The sequence below is a fragment of the Cariama cristata genome, unplaced genomic scaffold (genome assembly GCF_000690535.1).
Source record: "Cariama cristata isolate BGI_N322 unplaced genomic scaffold, ASM69053v1 scaffold25778, whole genome shotgun sequence".
Classification (NCBI taxonomy): domain Eukaryota; kingdom Metazoa; phylum Chordata; class Aves; order Cariamiformes; family Cariamidae; genus Cariama; species Cariama cristata.
Genome location: NW_009631136.1, coordinates 3,844 through 18,397, shown reverse-complemented (window position 1 = coordinate 18,397; position 14,554 = coordinate 3,844). Strand labels below are relative to the sequence as shown.

Genomic DNA, 14,554 nt, shown 5'->3' with positions numbered 1-14,554 from the left:
GCTGCGGGATTTCACATCACAGCGTTTTCTTAGAAACCTGTTCACATTTGAAAACCATTCCCAGAAAACCATTCCTATTTACATTGAAAACCATACCTCCTCCTTGTACTGTTCCAAATTAAGATGAAAGATTGCAACTTGGAACCGGAGCCCTGGAAGTAGTTCACTTCTTTATTTGAGTTCATAACCTACTAACGTTACAAGTGATATGAAAGACAAGTTTAGACATACTCCTTGTTGCTTACGACTGTCTCAGTGTTTTTGGTGTAAATGCGCTGCTGATGAGCTGCCTGGCCTGCTGAATATGCGTATTTGTTGCAACTGTAAATTAAGAAAAAAAAAGATACAAAATAATAGGTATTGCACACACATCCGCAGTTTCAGATATTTAGGAAGTTACTCATTTAGGTCTGTACCCAACCCACGAATAGCACATACTTCACAGAGAAGCAGAAATTAGAGGCCTCTTGTTCTCATCAGTCTTGTAGCTAAGAGGAAAGAGATGGGCTCTTTGACAAGCAGCGCTGCCATCTCTTGTAACCAGAAACACACTCTGGATTCCTCACTCACCTCTGCTCTTCCTTGAGGCATTTTAGTCAAGTTGCTAAAGCAGAAGAGAACCTAGACCTTAATGCCTGTGTGCAAGCTGCAGTTTTTAATACAGGAATCAAGATGATGAGAAAGGAAAACAGAAGTACCTTCAGCCAACCCCTTCAGCTCTCATTCATCGTGTTGAACTTGTGTTTCATACATCAGTTTTACCTGATTTTCAAGATATTTCCGGATATTTGGTACTTTGTATCAAAGTATGGTGAGTGAGATCTAAAGTCCAATGTGGCTGATGAAACAGTACCATAAAACTTAAATGGCTTCAGATTAGGTAATGGAGTATCAGAGGAACACTCTCACTTCTTATGTGTTTTGACATAACTTTCCTAAGATTAAATACAGCAGCAGTGAGCGTGCTTCTTCCTTCCATGTTATCACCCTCTCAAGCTTAGCCAGGACAGCCTCCAAGCCATTTGGGTTCTTCTGGGCAGACATGGACCTCTGCTATTTCTGATAATTTCAGCCCTCTCCTTCAGAAAGGGACCTTCTGTATGTGTGGATAATTTAAGATTGAAAAAAAAAAAAATCCAGGCAAGGTTAAATATTGAGGCCAGAAATCTCAACTTTTCCAATTTGATGTGCAACAAGACATTTCCATAAGGAACAAGAAAAAAATCATATGCATCTAATGATCAATTGGATATGCTTTGGGAAGGAAATGCCATTGCGCTTTCTGCAAATTAAATGGCATTTTAATATTTTAATAGTAGTGAGTATTGAAGAGAAACTTGATTATAATACACTATATTCTTTGATATACTTTTCATTTGGCAATAGATAATTTGCTCTTTCACTGCACATTTTCATCATGTAGGGCTTAGAACCATCAGCAGTACCCAGAATTACCAAATACTAGTTCTCAGTGTCTGCTGGTGGCAAAGTATTAACAAGTACGCTGTCTGGGAGGTACAAGTATTTGGTACAGCACTCCCTGCCATCACAAGTCTGTGACATGGCATAGCACTGAATTAATAGGTACAATTTCCTGTTTGTCCTTTATATGGCTACAGCTTTATACCAGGAGGTGAGAGAGAGAGAATAGTTCACAGATAAAAAATTGTATGTAATTGACAGCTACTATTCCAACTGACAAATCCAAGATTACCTGTAATCCTGTTTTTTCTTCCCTTTGCATGAACAGGTCAGGAAAATCCCACCAAGCATATAAAGAACAGATCCAGCCCAGCCTAAGTACAGAGCTTCTCCTAGTTCATACCTGAAACATGAAAGATTTTTATGGAAACAGCTTGTAACAGGATCACAAAGCCATTATTTTAGACTGAGCCATAAGGTGCACAAATCATGCAAACAAACAAATTCTAGTCTGCATAGAAATGAGCTAACTGAAAGGTACCTCAACAGATGACAGAGGAGAACAGATCTGGCTTTGTTCAGTAAAACTCTTGTATGTGTAAGTGCTCTGCCAAATTAGTGACAGTACAGAAAGTACTAAGCAACATAAAGATAAGTAGCGATAAATACTTGCGTATATTTAATAAATTGCTGATAATAAATGATAGTAATAGACCTTCTGTGCAGTCCACAACACTTAGTTTGCTCTTGTATTGGCCGTGCCACTGAAGTAATTTTGTGGAACTGAATGATTCGGCCCTTACTGTCTGTGTCATGAGAAAAGGCTAACCATAGAAATCAGTTTTCTATGGACAGAACGCTAGATCACCTACAAGTAGCTATTTGTATAGGGCTAGTTTTCAAACTTACGTATCCTGAAGAATATTTAGCGCTCTCTTCTCTCTGGTTAGATGGCTGAAATTACACATTAATAAATAGTCTCAGATTGAAAAAGAATAGTCCCCCATTCTACTGTACAAAACTACACTCTTCAGGAAACCCCCTAGTCCAGTCCAAGAAATCCATTGATAATTAATTTGACCGAAAAGACTAGACACAATTGACCCTGGGAAAGTCTGGCAGGAGTTTCGCAAAAAGAGGAAAATGAGTTTTTATATTCAAAGACTATATCCACAATACGGCTGTACCTCTGTGGTCTGAGATACTTAATGTAAGGGCAAAATAAGTGTCATGGACTGTGTAGAAGGTATACTGAAATCAAATATGTGTGTTTTCTTTCCACTTGTAAAAACAAAAGATTATTTTAAAGTGTCAAAGTTTCTGACTCCAGAATCAATTGCTAATGGGAAGGTTTCAGGAGTTTACACAGGTTCACTGCTCTCCATGTTCTCATCACACATTGGAGCCGCAAGGTCTCCACTGGTTTATGTGCTTTCCAAACATGGAACAAGGAGACAATCATTATCTCAAAAAAACAGGAGTGCAAATTGCTGAAGAAATGCTAAGGAACAATCAGAGAGTGTTACCCAGTGCATGTAACTGTCTCTGCTCACCAGTTACCTATAGACAGGAATGCTGTCAATGTCATACCAAAGGGAAGTATATAGGAGGGATCTGCAGGAGAACTTAGGTTGCCTTCACAGATTTATATGAAATTCCCCTAGGAATTAGTAAAAGTTAACTTTACTAATTTGCTGAAGTCAGGCCAAAAAAATGCAATCTGAAGCCAGATTTGCCAGTCTCTTAAGAGTGAAGATCAATACTGGCCTGCAATTGAATCTAAACCTGTCTCACAGAGTCCAAGGAGCACAAACTTCATCAAGAACACGTCTGGCTTTACCGATGATCAAAGTTACTTCACAAAGAACTGCTTAGTGAATCAATAGTCTTAAACATGAAGTTTAGATATTAAAAAAAAAAAAGATTTCTTTAGCTACTGGATGCAAACAAGCTGGTAACTGATTAACATGCATTGATGTTGAAGCCCCAAAGCTATACCAGATAACTATAAAACTCGCTAACTATCCCACTAACTGAAATTCCTTATCAACAGTTGTTTCAGTCCTCTAACGTATTTATTACCCTTCATATAATTCTCTCAAGGGGATATAAAACAACAAAAAGTATTCACAAGTGCAATTTCTTTGTAAGTGCTTGTTTGAAAACACAAGGAAAACTGACAAACAGGTAAAGCAATTGCTTAAAGTACTTTGATTCGTAACAAAGCACTTCACCTCTGACTTCCCTGAACTGACTCTCAGGATAAAACTTACAAAACACTTGAAATATGGTCCTAGCAACTAACGATTTATAGTTCGCTGGTCTAAAAATTATATACTCTCTAGAGTTACTGCAAATTAGAAATGTCCCCTTTTCCCCAAACCAGCGCTCTCATGTTCCACAGACAATGTAATATGTTTCCCGCTCCCTTTTTCCCCCTCTCTGAAGGAGAGGCCCAGTCACCTCCACCCTTGTTCCTCATTGCTAAATCTATTGACCTAGATAAGGTGCCATAAGCGGGCACCTGGTTTTGAAGACTGTTGCTTTTATATCACACAAGAATAAGGGCTTTTATACCTTGAAACTTGTTTGTGAGCAACTATATGAGCTGATAGTCCCACAAACTTTGCCTCATTTTAATTCATAAGGCAAACAAATGTTGAGCTGTTAATATATAGGGGTTTTATATATAAAAATGTGGTTTTTTACTTCTTTAAGATGCAGCACATTTCAGTGACGTTTTTCAGCTATCTGCAGGTCACTAGTATGCAGTTTAAGCTGGTTTCTGTACTTTTCTTTCATTTGCTTGTACATCTGAGCCATTATATTCTAGCCATAGCCAGAATTTTGTACCCCTTTTGGTCTAAGTGCCAAAGAAAAATTAAGACCTTTTCTTCTTCATAGCATTGAGATGTGCACTTAATTGAGTCTCACAAGAAAAATGTAAACACAGTACAGAAACCCCTCAGATGGAGGGTTGATATTCCCCATGCATTCACTAAACCTTCCAGAAAAGAACTCTCCTTCCTCCCCACCAACATCTCTGAGGTGAAAAGATGCCCTGAAGAAAAATTTTTCCTCCTGTAGGACTGGATAACGGGAATCCATCCATGTTCTGAAACTCTGGAGCAGCTGAGGTTAGTGCAGCTGTCTGTAACACATGATGGAGTTTGGTATGACAGATCTATTAACTTACTTGGTTCCAGCGTACAATATGTCAAAAAACTCAGCAGTAACCATCGCAGCATACCAAGAAATAGCCACCATGGAACAGAGACCTACCAGAAAAAGTTCAAAAAGCACACAGGTGAATGATTCCTTTAACAGCTTTTAAAGCAAGAACAAGCGTTCATTTCATTTAGTCTAGCTGTGAAAGCAGTACAACGTATTGATAGCATTCTGATTTCAGCCTCGATATTACCTCCTAAAATAAAGAGAAATCCTCCTGTGACAGCAAACTTCATTTTTGCTTCTTCATCGCTCAACCCAACATTGGTGCACTTCAAACCAAGCAGCGAGAGTACTGTAGCTATGAATCCCAAAAGGATAGAGGTAATCATCAAGGCACGGCATGCCTGAATATGAGCTAAGACAGAAAAAGAGAAAACAAATCAGGATCTATATAGAAATTAAATTAATCTTGTGCTGAAAAAATAAAAGTGATTAGAGGGAGTCACAACAGGAGCAGTAATGAGTGAATCTTGCCCAACTTTGTTATTTGGTTCAGAGAAGCATCCAAACCCTAGAGTGATTAGCCTTCAAGTCAACCAGATTTCAGAGTTGAACTACACTTACACTCTATAAGCTCAGTAAATCCTCTTGGGCCTTTAGTAAATCCTGAAAAATTATAGCAAGCCCTTCATAGCTTACACCTTTAAGTCCTGTGAAAACGCACAGCAGCATATACGGTCATTTACAGGAGCAGAAATACATCTCCTACTTACAAGGCCTTGTGACTTCCTTACACCTGAGTGCACAGGACATCTCTGAACTCCAGGTCCTAACCAAGGTGTGTGGGGCTCTGGCACTACAGAGGAACTGGAAAAATATGCCAGCTTTGCTACTTCCAGTGAGATATGGGAAAGTGCGTGCTTGAGTTAGCAGAGTACTTTAAACTCTGAGTTGGGGTAACGACTGGGAGACAAGCAGATCCGAGAGCTGCAGCACTCCTTTCCTCCCGAAGACAGACTCCGCAGTGGGCACGTTAGGGAATTTGGAATGCTGACGATTCTGCGTTCATTAAGATCCCGGTCTTCACATTTAGGTATCAATTGCACACAAAAAAAAACCAGGGCCAGCTTATTAACCAGCCTAAGAAGGAAGGTCAGACAGGGACTTTGGGCTCCTTTAAAATGGCACCCTGGATTTGGCAGGGTCCAGGTCAAGTGGCCCCTTTGTTATAATATAAACATGCCAAGTGTCATCAGTCTGGCAGGTCTTGGCTGCTAACTTTGTTGGACTCGATGATCTTAAAGGTCTTTTCCAACCTAAATGAGTCTATGATGCTAACCATGCGTCAAAAGGGTGTGAACTGGACTGCATCTGGACAGTCACATTGTTGATACTAGCATTCAAGCTCTTGCTCCTTGATCACCTCCGTGTCCTCCACAGTAACCTGCTCTCTAGCTCTGTAGTGGAGCGAGCCCGTAACTCTCCAGACAACAAAAATCAGGCATAGAAACAGGACGTGAAGTGATAGATTCACACTCAGACTCAGTGCGCTGTATAGCTCTATGTGGCTTAAGAGTATTGGTCCTGCAAGTTTGAGGGTTATTAAAGACAGTAATAAGCAGTCATGAGGTAAATACACAGAATTAAAGGATAACATTGTTCGAGGAATAATGCTTTGTTGAGCACCAATTTTAAAATGGGGGGGGGAATACAGACAGTCATAAAAGTGAAAAGACCTCTCAAAGTATCATTGGCAGTTCAAGGATTTGCCTGCAGAAGATACAGTCATGTCAAGCACTCAACTCCGACACTGCTTTCTAGTTTGGGATCTTACACCATGGCAGCAGGAACTACTCATAGCAGGGAGCCCACAACTTACATTTCAGGTCTTTGGGACTCCTGCAGTATTAGATGGGTTTCCCCATCTTTCCAGGACACACAAGCATACCCTCAGGCTAACGACTTGCAAGCCAATGGCTGTATTATTTTAACAGAAGAGATTTCATAGCATATCCTCTTTGAACCACAATATGACAACCTCAATGGCCTTAACCGAGAAGCTTACTTCACAGTCCAGAAAGCTCAATTTTTTTGTAGTCTTTATCTTTAAAACGAGCTTATTGAACAACACACAAAGTCAGCTCATGTTATCAATCAATACTAATTGTAAGAAATTATCCCCAAATCCTGCCTTTCGAAGAAATAGCTATGGAACCTTAAAAAGAAGGGGGGGGAGTGGTGAGAGTTTAGAAAGCATTTGGCAGCTAACTAATTGCTTTATAGCAAATGTTTGATCTAGTGGAGGCTAGATAGATAGTGCTAGCTATACATAGTAGACAGTCATGGTGTCAATCTTATGCAATATTACTTTTAAAAAGGTTCTCTCTTCAAACATTTGTGATTTGGGCTAATGGCTTGCTGAATCCAAAAGCTTTAAATCCGTTTAAAAGAACTAAGTCTGATATTTCCCATGCACAAAACAAAAACCAGAGGTACACCGTGTAGCTCAGCTGCCAATAAGGAAATCTGCATGGAAAATCTTTATAGTCCTTCTGATGAGCAGTGAAATAGACACTTCTATTTTTTTTCTTTTTTTTTCCCCCTCCCATCAATCCCTGGCATCTTCTGCTGCAGCAATTTCAGTTAAGTTTCTAAAGAGCAATTTGAAACACATCTAAACTGACCATGATAATTGTTAGTCTGCCTTGGCTTATACCTGCAAGTGCTACAGGCATTTCTCAGAAGTCCCAATGTTTGCTCAGCCCTCGTCGCTACCAGCCTCACTTTCTTCCTCTTTCCTGGTTTGCCCAACTGTCCTCTTGACTTTTTCTACAATTCAGTGGCTTTTAACTTGTTTCTTTTCAGTTCTCCTTTCTAAAACCTTTTTTCCTCTACAACTCTGCAAGCTGTTTTTCCCTTCCCCTTCCCCCTGCCTATACCCCTCAAATATACCACCATCTTCTCAACAGCAGAACTGATCCCCTCTTCAACACATCAAATGTAATCTTCACAAATTCACTTTCACAGCCTGGCTTATTCATTTACTTTCTGTCTGTCCCCATTTTTTTCCTTCTTGCTGACTCCATGTTGTTATCTGCAATTCTCTAGGAGGTTAGCTGTTGCTTGCCTTCCTTTTTCTTTTGCTTTAGCACATCTACTCCTGATGATCTTTTCTGCACACCCCGCCCCCTGCCCAATTTCTTTAAAACCCAGTTTTTCCTCAGCAGCTCCAAGATGCTGACCTGATGTGGCCCTATTGCCCACATCTGCATCAACGACAAGATGCTGCCTAGAATCAGTGGCAGTAAGTTATGAACCAACCCTTGAAATGGTTTATATGTGTGCCCAACGCATGCTCACATCATAAGCACTCTGCAGAGGATAATGTCCGATGGAAATGATCCTGCTGTTGCTGAACCTAAGAAGTTTAAATAGGGTTATGTTCCTTTTAAGACACACATGCATTTTAAAACCAATTGTTAGATAACACTGAAAGATGAAAAGAACACATTATTCCCTAAATATTGGACACAGTGTCAGAGAATTGCTATGCTACTGCCAGAGCTGGTCAACATCAGTTTATTTCAGACTAAGAGAGCATTTAGTATCTCATTCCCACTAAGCCTATATTAAAGATTCTTCACATTAGGAGTATTCTCCTACCTATTTAGTTTAACGACCTCCCAGTGTAGATTCAACTAAGTAGGAAGGTATTTTTATTCTGGGGTAAGTATCTACATACTGACTTATTCAAGATTAATAAAAACTAGCTTTGATGTCTATAAACATGCTTACTGTCCACAGAATATTGCCTTAGTTGAGCATTTGAGGACAACACACAAGTCTGCTGAAGACTGATACAGAGCACAGGAGCCAGCAGATGTAAATTTCCTGATATTTAGAACCATATCCAACAAGATATTGGTTAACAAGTCCTGACAAGTACATTAGTTTATAACACATACTCATTGTATAACTTATACTCACAATATAATATAATGTTATATGTATAACATATACTCATTGTATTTCTTGCATTATCTATGATTTACAATCTCAACACACAAAAACCACTACCACCTCTTAGCTATAAATAGTATTTCCTACCTGTTATATGAAAAAACTCCAGCTACAGTACATTAGCTATCAAGTATTGCAAAAGAAAGCCTCTACAATAATTCCAAATCAACATGGAACCATCATAAGATGTGTTTAAAAATGTCTCCTACTAATTCCTCCCACAAGATGCTAAAAAAAGAGATTACACCACATTTAAAATGCCTATTAAAATAAATGCTTGATCAAGCAACTTCATTTGCCTTATTTTATAGCCTTTCCTAATGTGCTCGACACGTTCTCCTGCTTAAGAGATTTTTTTTATTACTTCAACCCAGAAAGTTCTTCATGGCCACTTATTTTCCAGTACTACCAGATTACCAAAACAAAAGCCTTACTACTTTTTTCCTACAAATTTTTAAGCAATACAAACAGGACTGCGCAAAGTCACATACCAGGCAGTGCAAGCATAGAGTCAAAGTCTCTGCAGTTGGATACTCCAGTGCTGTCTTCTGCACAGCTCTTCCACAGGTTTTCAAACAACGTAGATGTTGTGATCACACTACCATGTATACTGGAGACTTTCCAGTAATTATTCGGCAAGGTAGCTCCAATAATTGCCCACCCACCCACGCACAAAAGAAGCCCAACAATTTCCAACGCAGCAGTCATACTTGTGAATAGTAACAGTTAAATATCCCTATAATTAGATTACAATCAAGTGAAGCCTCTCAGAAGCCTCCTTGCTGTTTTGTCTCCAGGTTTCACTCCAAAATGAGGCTACCTTTGCTCTTTGCTCAACCCCAGAGATAAGGCTTACAGTGCATGACAATAAGAAGTGGGAGCAGTTCATGATAAAGATATCATTTTTTTAAGAAAATACAATATTAATTCTTTTTCTAATGAGAAGAGACAAAACGAGCCTATTCCTAGTCTCAGCCTAGAAAGTCCAGTCAGTATTTCTAAAAAACACCTTGTGAGAGTGATAATATTGGCAAATATTTTATTTCTGCCTCTCCTCTGAAGACAACTAGGGTTTACACAAGATTAAAATTGTTTGTAATTTTATTATTGATCTCAAATCAAAAAGCTTCACTGTATTATTTTCTTCATGACTCAAGCATAAAAAAGCTTGCAAATAGGAGCTTTATTCTGTTGGTAGAAAATTTAGCACATTTTTTTGGAGTTATGGTCATAAGTAATCCATAGCAAGTCTACTGCCAGCTTCTTTCGGGAAGGTTAAGTCTGTGGATGAGTGGTTTCCATTAATATTTTACAGTCTATTGATTTATAGATAAACACGTTCAGTCTTAAAAATAGTCCCGCTTACACTGGAATACAATTGTAATAATGTATGTTTCACGGAAATGAAATATAAGGGAACGAATGAGCCAGTGTGACAGGCTTATCTCAAAAGGAATAAAATTATGAAAGAAAACAGCTATACGAAAAATAATACATATCAGCTGATTGCATGTGTTGTCAGAATATCTTAGTATTAAAAAAAAAAAAATCTATTCTAGGCAAAGTAGATGTATGCTAAACTCGGTTTGCTTGCTTCTGCTCTTGAGTAGACAAAATCATAGGCTCAATTCACGTCGCCCACTAACGTTAATACCTTGAACTACTTGTGTATCCAAACGGGGTTAACCATCCCCTGCAGTGATAATCTGCTCTTATCTCCAGGAAATGGAGTCAGAGTTTCTTCATAAAATAATCCTGCTATGATGCAACATGGTAACAGATTTATGGCATTTACATAAAGACTACCAGAAGGACGAGCTGTTGAGAGGGTCACAACTTGCCCATAACAGGTGTTTGGGTTTTTTTCCAAAATCCACTGGTCACTTTGAGCTGATGCTGTAGGTTGGTAGGTTCAGCTGCAAAAGGATACTATAGTGTCACTGCGACGTTTTCACTCCCTTAGCAGCCAAGAAGATCGTTGCCATTGATTCAAGTAACAGATTTGGCAGTACAGCCAGTGTGATCCTGTGCAGCTCTGTATCTGCAAACTTTTAAAGAAACTAGATGATGTGTGGCAAGATTTGATCTTCTTGCGTGACTTTTACAGAATTCCCTCCTTTTGCTAAGACACCGCAACGTGAAAAATGATGGCATAGTAAAATGAACACACTATACCAGTATACTGCAGTATCTGTAACCCATTAAAAGCCCTTTAAAGAGTTTCAAATTAATTTATCCATACACAGGTGCTACCCTGGTGACCTCAGTGATCACTTCTGCTGACTGCACTTTCAAAGCCGAGTTTATTTGGGACCTTGAATCAAGTGTCCCCAGAATTTATACTGCTGCCAAGGATAAACAAAAAAAAATGTAATAATTTTGAGTTTTTTTTTAAAAAAAAACCCTCTTCCTAATTAAGAAAGCTATTTCAACAGGCAGTCATAAAGCACACATATAAACAGAAAAGATTAAACTGCAGGCCTGGAATGTATGAGTTTTTCCTATACAGCACCAGGCATTTTAATAATTCCCTTAAGGAAATCACTCTTCAGTGATGTTGAAGAACACACAGCTATTCTTCACTAAATTTCATAAACTATGGCTTGGTAAGCGATGGCCATAACAGCAAATGCTGCTTTGCAGGAGGCTCTGCATCAGCAGCCTGAAAGAGTTGGTGTTGACAGCTTCACATCAAAGCCATCCACGACTTGGGCGTTTTCCTTCAGGCTTGTTCTAACCCGGTCAGCTGAACCAAACACCCGTCAATGGCTGGAAGTCTGGAAGTGCATTCCTGGAGCACATTTCCCTGCTTTGCCTCATCCACAAGGAAACCAATTTGTGCACACCAAGACCCCTCCACAATGCAAACCAAGTGCAGTAAATGGGAGTAATTGGAAAATTCATTACAAATGCATAGTCCTGATGTAAGTAAAATGCTTAGATAGACATGCCAAGATGTGACCATATGTGACCATAGCAATATATAACCAAAGAGAGAAATTGCTCCTAACCTCTCTGATATTCTCAAAACAGAGTATATTTGCATGTAATACAGTTGAGAGACGATTTACAGGCAGAAATAGTATTTTTTAAAATCAGACCAGCCAATACAGTTGGGAGAAAAATATTGAAAATATTAACAGTTTAAATGTTCAATCAACATGAGCTGTACCTTTTTGATCACTTCTGCAGATTTGTTTCAAGACCCAGGAATGCTGATCAAGCACTTTAAGAAGAGAAACAGCCCTGCAACAGACAGTAATTACTCCGCGGGCAGCCACATGATGTGCCTGTCAGTTGGCATGAGGAACCCCACACTGATTTTAGGGGACATGCAGTTCTTTGAACAGCTGGAGATGATCCACCAAGCTGTGCCAGCCAGGGGTCTTCTCTTCCAACTATGGGGGCCATGGAAAGGGAGGGAAGAGAACCCCTGGGAGGTGACCATTATTCTATTCCTGGGGAATAATTTCTTTCCATGTTGGGTGCAATGAAACTGCATTTAAACAAAAGGAGGCTGTCCCACATTGACTCCACTTGTCTCCATAACAGGACTGAAACCCCTGTTTCTCGAGGCAAGGCAAAGCTGCCACACCGTCATAAGCATCCATGCTCTCTTGCTGCCACGTACGAGAACTGAAGGATTGTTGGCCCCATCTCATCACTCTGATTTCCAGAAATCATTTCTAAAAGTTTCTCATTTAAACTTAGGCATCCTGGTATCTACATAGAGGAAGTTTTAGAGATGAGCAAAATGGGTACCAGAATATGAAAACCAGTTTGAAAGGCTGACATTGTCTCTGATGCAATGAGTAGTGCTTTTAAAATCCTTGGAAGCGTATCATTAGCCTCCTTTAGAGGCTACAAATTCTGGTCTTGTTACAGGATGCTGGCATCATTGTTATGAAAGCAGATGAGGCCGCCAAAGCCAGGGCCCTGAGGAAGAACAAAATACTCTGAACCTTGAGAGTTAACTCTTGAGAGTTAAACTGTCACATTTTAGAGATCTGCCTTACAGTTAGGCAGCTCTGACTTCAGTGGAGTCCATGTCACTTGTCAAGAAAAACAAGGATTCATAGACTGTGAGACGTGGTATTTATAAGTTTTGAGCACTGCACATCAATAATAAATCAGCTGGGAAGAGTCCAGACAAACAGCAATGACTGTAATCAGGGATCTATAAAGCAGGCAAGGCTTGAAGAAATTATTCCATTATATTACTCATAAAGTGACTGCACAATACTGAATGTTGTAAAAGAATAAACACAAAGTTCTGTTTAAGACCGAAAGCTTAACAAAATATCCGTTTACAAAGGCTATACTGTTATTGTTTCTACACTCAATTTTCTGAGGAAAGAACTTCAATGATGTCAGTCCTTTCTAGTCCTTTACCATAAAAACAGTGTTTACAGAAAGATATTTTTAAGATCCACAACAATCCAAACAGACAATTTTCAGTCCCTACAAAGACAATTCTTCTCTTTCTCTTTGCAGATAAACTACCCTGCTAGCACAGTCTACCTCAGAAAACACAAAAAAGTCAGTCACACAGACATCTTTTAATTTAAGCTGGCCACCTCTGAGAAATTCCAGAACAAATATACGTATTTAGTACAAGCTCTCAAACAAGTTCTGGAATATCTAAGAAGTCCTGTCTCACACCAAAGCCCGAAGAAGCACCAGTGCTCATTTATGTATGATCTGCTCGTAGTTAAGAATTAGGGTGAGTAAAAGGATGCTATTTCTTCCAAAACAAACAAACAAAAATCTTAGATTCCTGGTATATCACTGGTACCTCTATGTCAACACAGCAGCGATGGCAATAAAGCCACAACAGTTACTGAGCTGAATTGCAGGGTGAAGTATATGGGTTTCACTGGCACCTTTTAACCTGTCTGCAAGGACTACAGGACAAATCCTGTCCATGCTAGATCCTCTGCGACAACCACAGTTATATGCTGTCCAGCCACACTAACTTGCTGTCCAGAAAGGAGGAATAAAACTACATCCCTGGATTTTATACACATATGCCATGCACACTTACTGTCTGAACTCAACATGTAGAGAAATTTCTTGCACTGTATTGATCCAACAGCAGTCACTGCACAGTCCATCCAAAGTCCTTCAGAAATCCAGTCTGCAGTAACTAACACTGTTGTGTTGTCCGAAATTTTCCATCTGTTGGACATGGTAGTAACAAGTAGAATGGTGAAACCCGCGAAAGCCAGCAGCAATGCACAAATCTGCAGAGAAGATGACACCATTCTTCTGACAGTTGTTTTCAAAGAAGTCTCCCAAAATTTCTGATATTAGAGACCTGTTGAAACAGTTTATACACATACAGTGTATGGAGTTATCTTTATACAAGCCTGACCTTTATGAAAACATCAAAAAGATGCCTACCTACAAAATAATTTATCACGTAACAGAATCATAGATCTAGAATCTGAATCTCATTAAATAATTGGAATACTTAAATATTCTATGACATTTGAGTATTTTCTCGGGAACACTTTTATTACTGTACATGTTTACCACAAAAAATACCAACAAAGCAAAACCAGAGGACCCAACTGAGGAATTCTCTAATTTGAATTTGCAATGTTTCATCCATTCTTTATTTGTTTGTTAACTCAAAATTCTTTTAAAATTAAAACTATCAAATGCTTTAATAAATTACACATCTCCCAATTACAATGCCTATCAATACAAATTTAAAACAAAATAAATGTTGGTACTCACATTTATGGTATGTTTCTAACCTGTTTCATCTGCCTTCCTGCTAGACACTAGTGTCAGCACTTTGTGAGCACTCATTTTGATCAAACAAGTGAAAGTTTCGTACCCTTTAGGACCTTTCCCCCCATTCTAAAAATCAAGGACCCGGGGCCAAAGCTCTGCCTCTGTTGCACAAGAGCTCAGGCATGGCTTTTCACTACAG

General features: G+C 39.1%; 1 protein-coding gene across 1 annotated transcript; it reads right to left on the bottom strand.

The window, feature by feature from the left end:
* Nucleotides 1–221: 221 nt before the first annotated feature.
* Nucleotides 222–13,877, bottom strand: LOC104166042 (claudin-19-like). Its single transcript, XM_009705845.1, has 5 exons — nt 13,658–13,877; nt 4,844–5,008; nt 4,619–4,700; nt 1,715–1,825; nt 222–321 (listed from the first exon to the last, which is right to left on the bottom strand). The coding sequence occupies exons 1-5, from the start codon at nt 13,875–13,877 to the stop codon at nt 222–224; spliced, it is 678 nt and encodes a 225-aa protein (XP_009704147.1).
* Nucleotides 13,878–14,554: the final 677 nt, after the last annotated feature.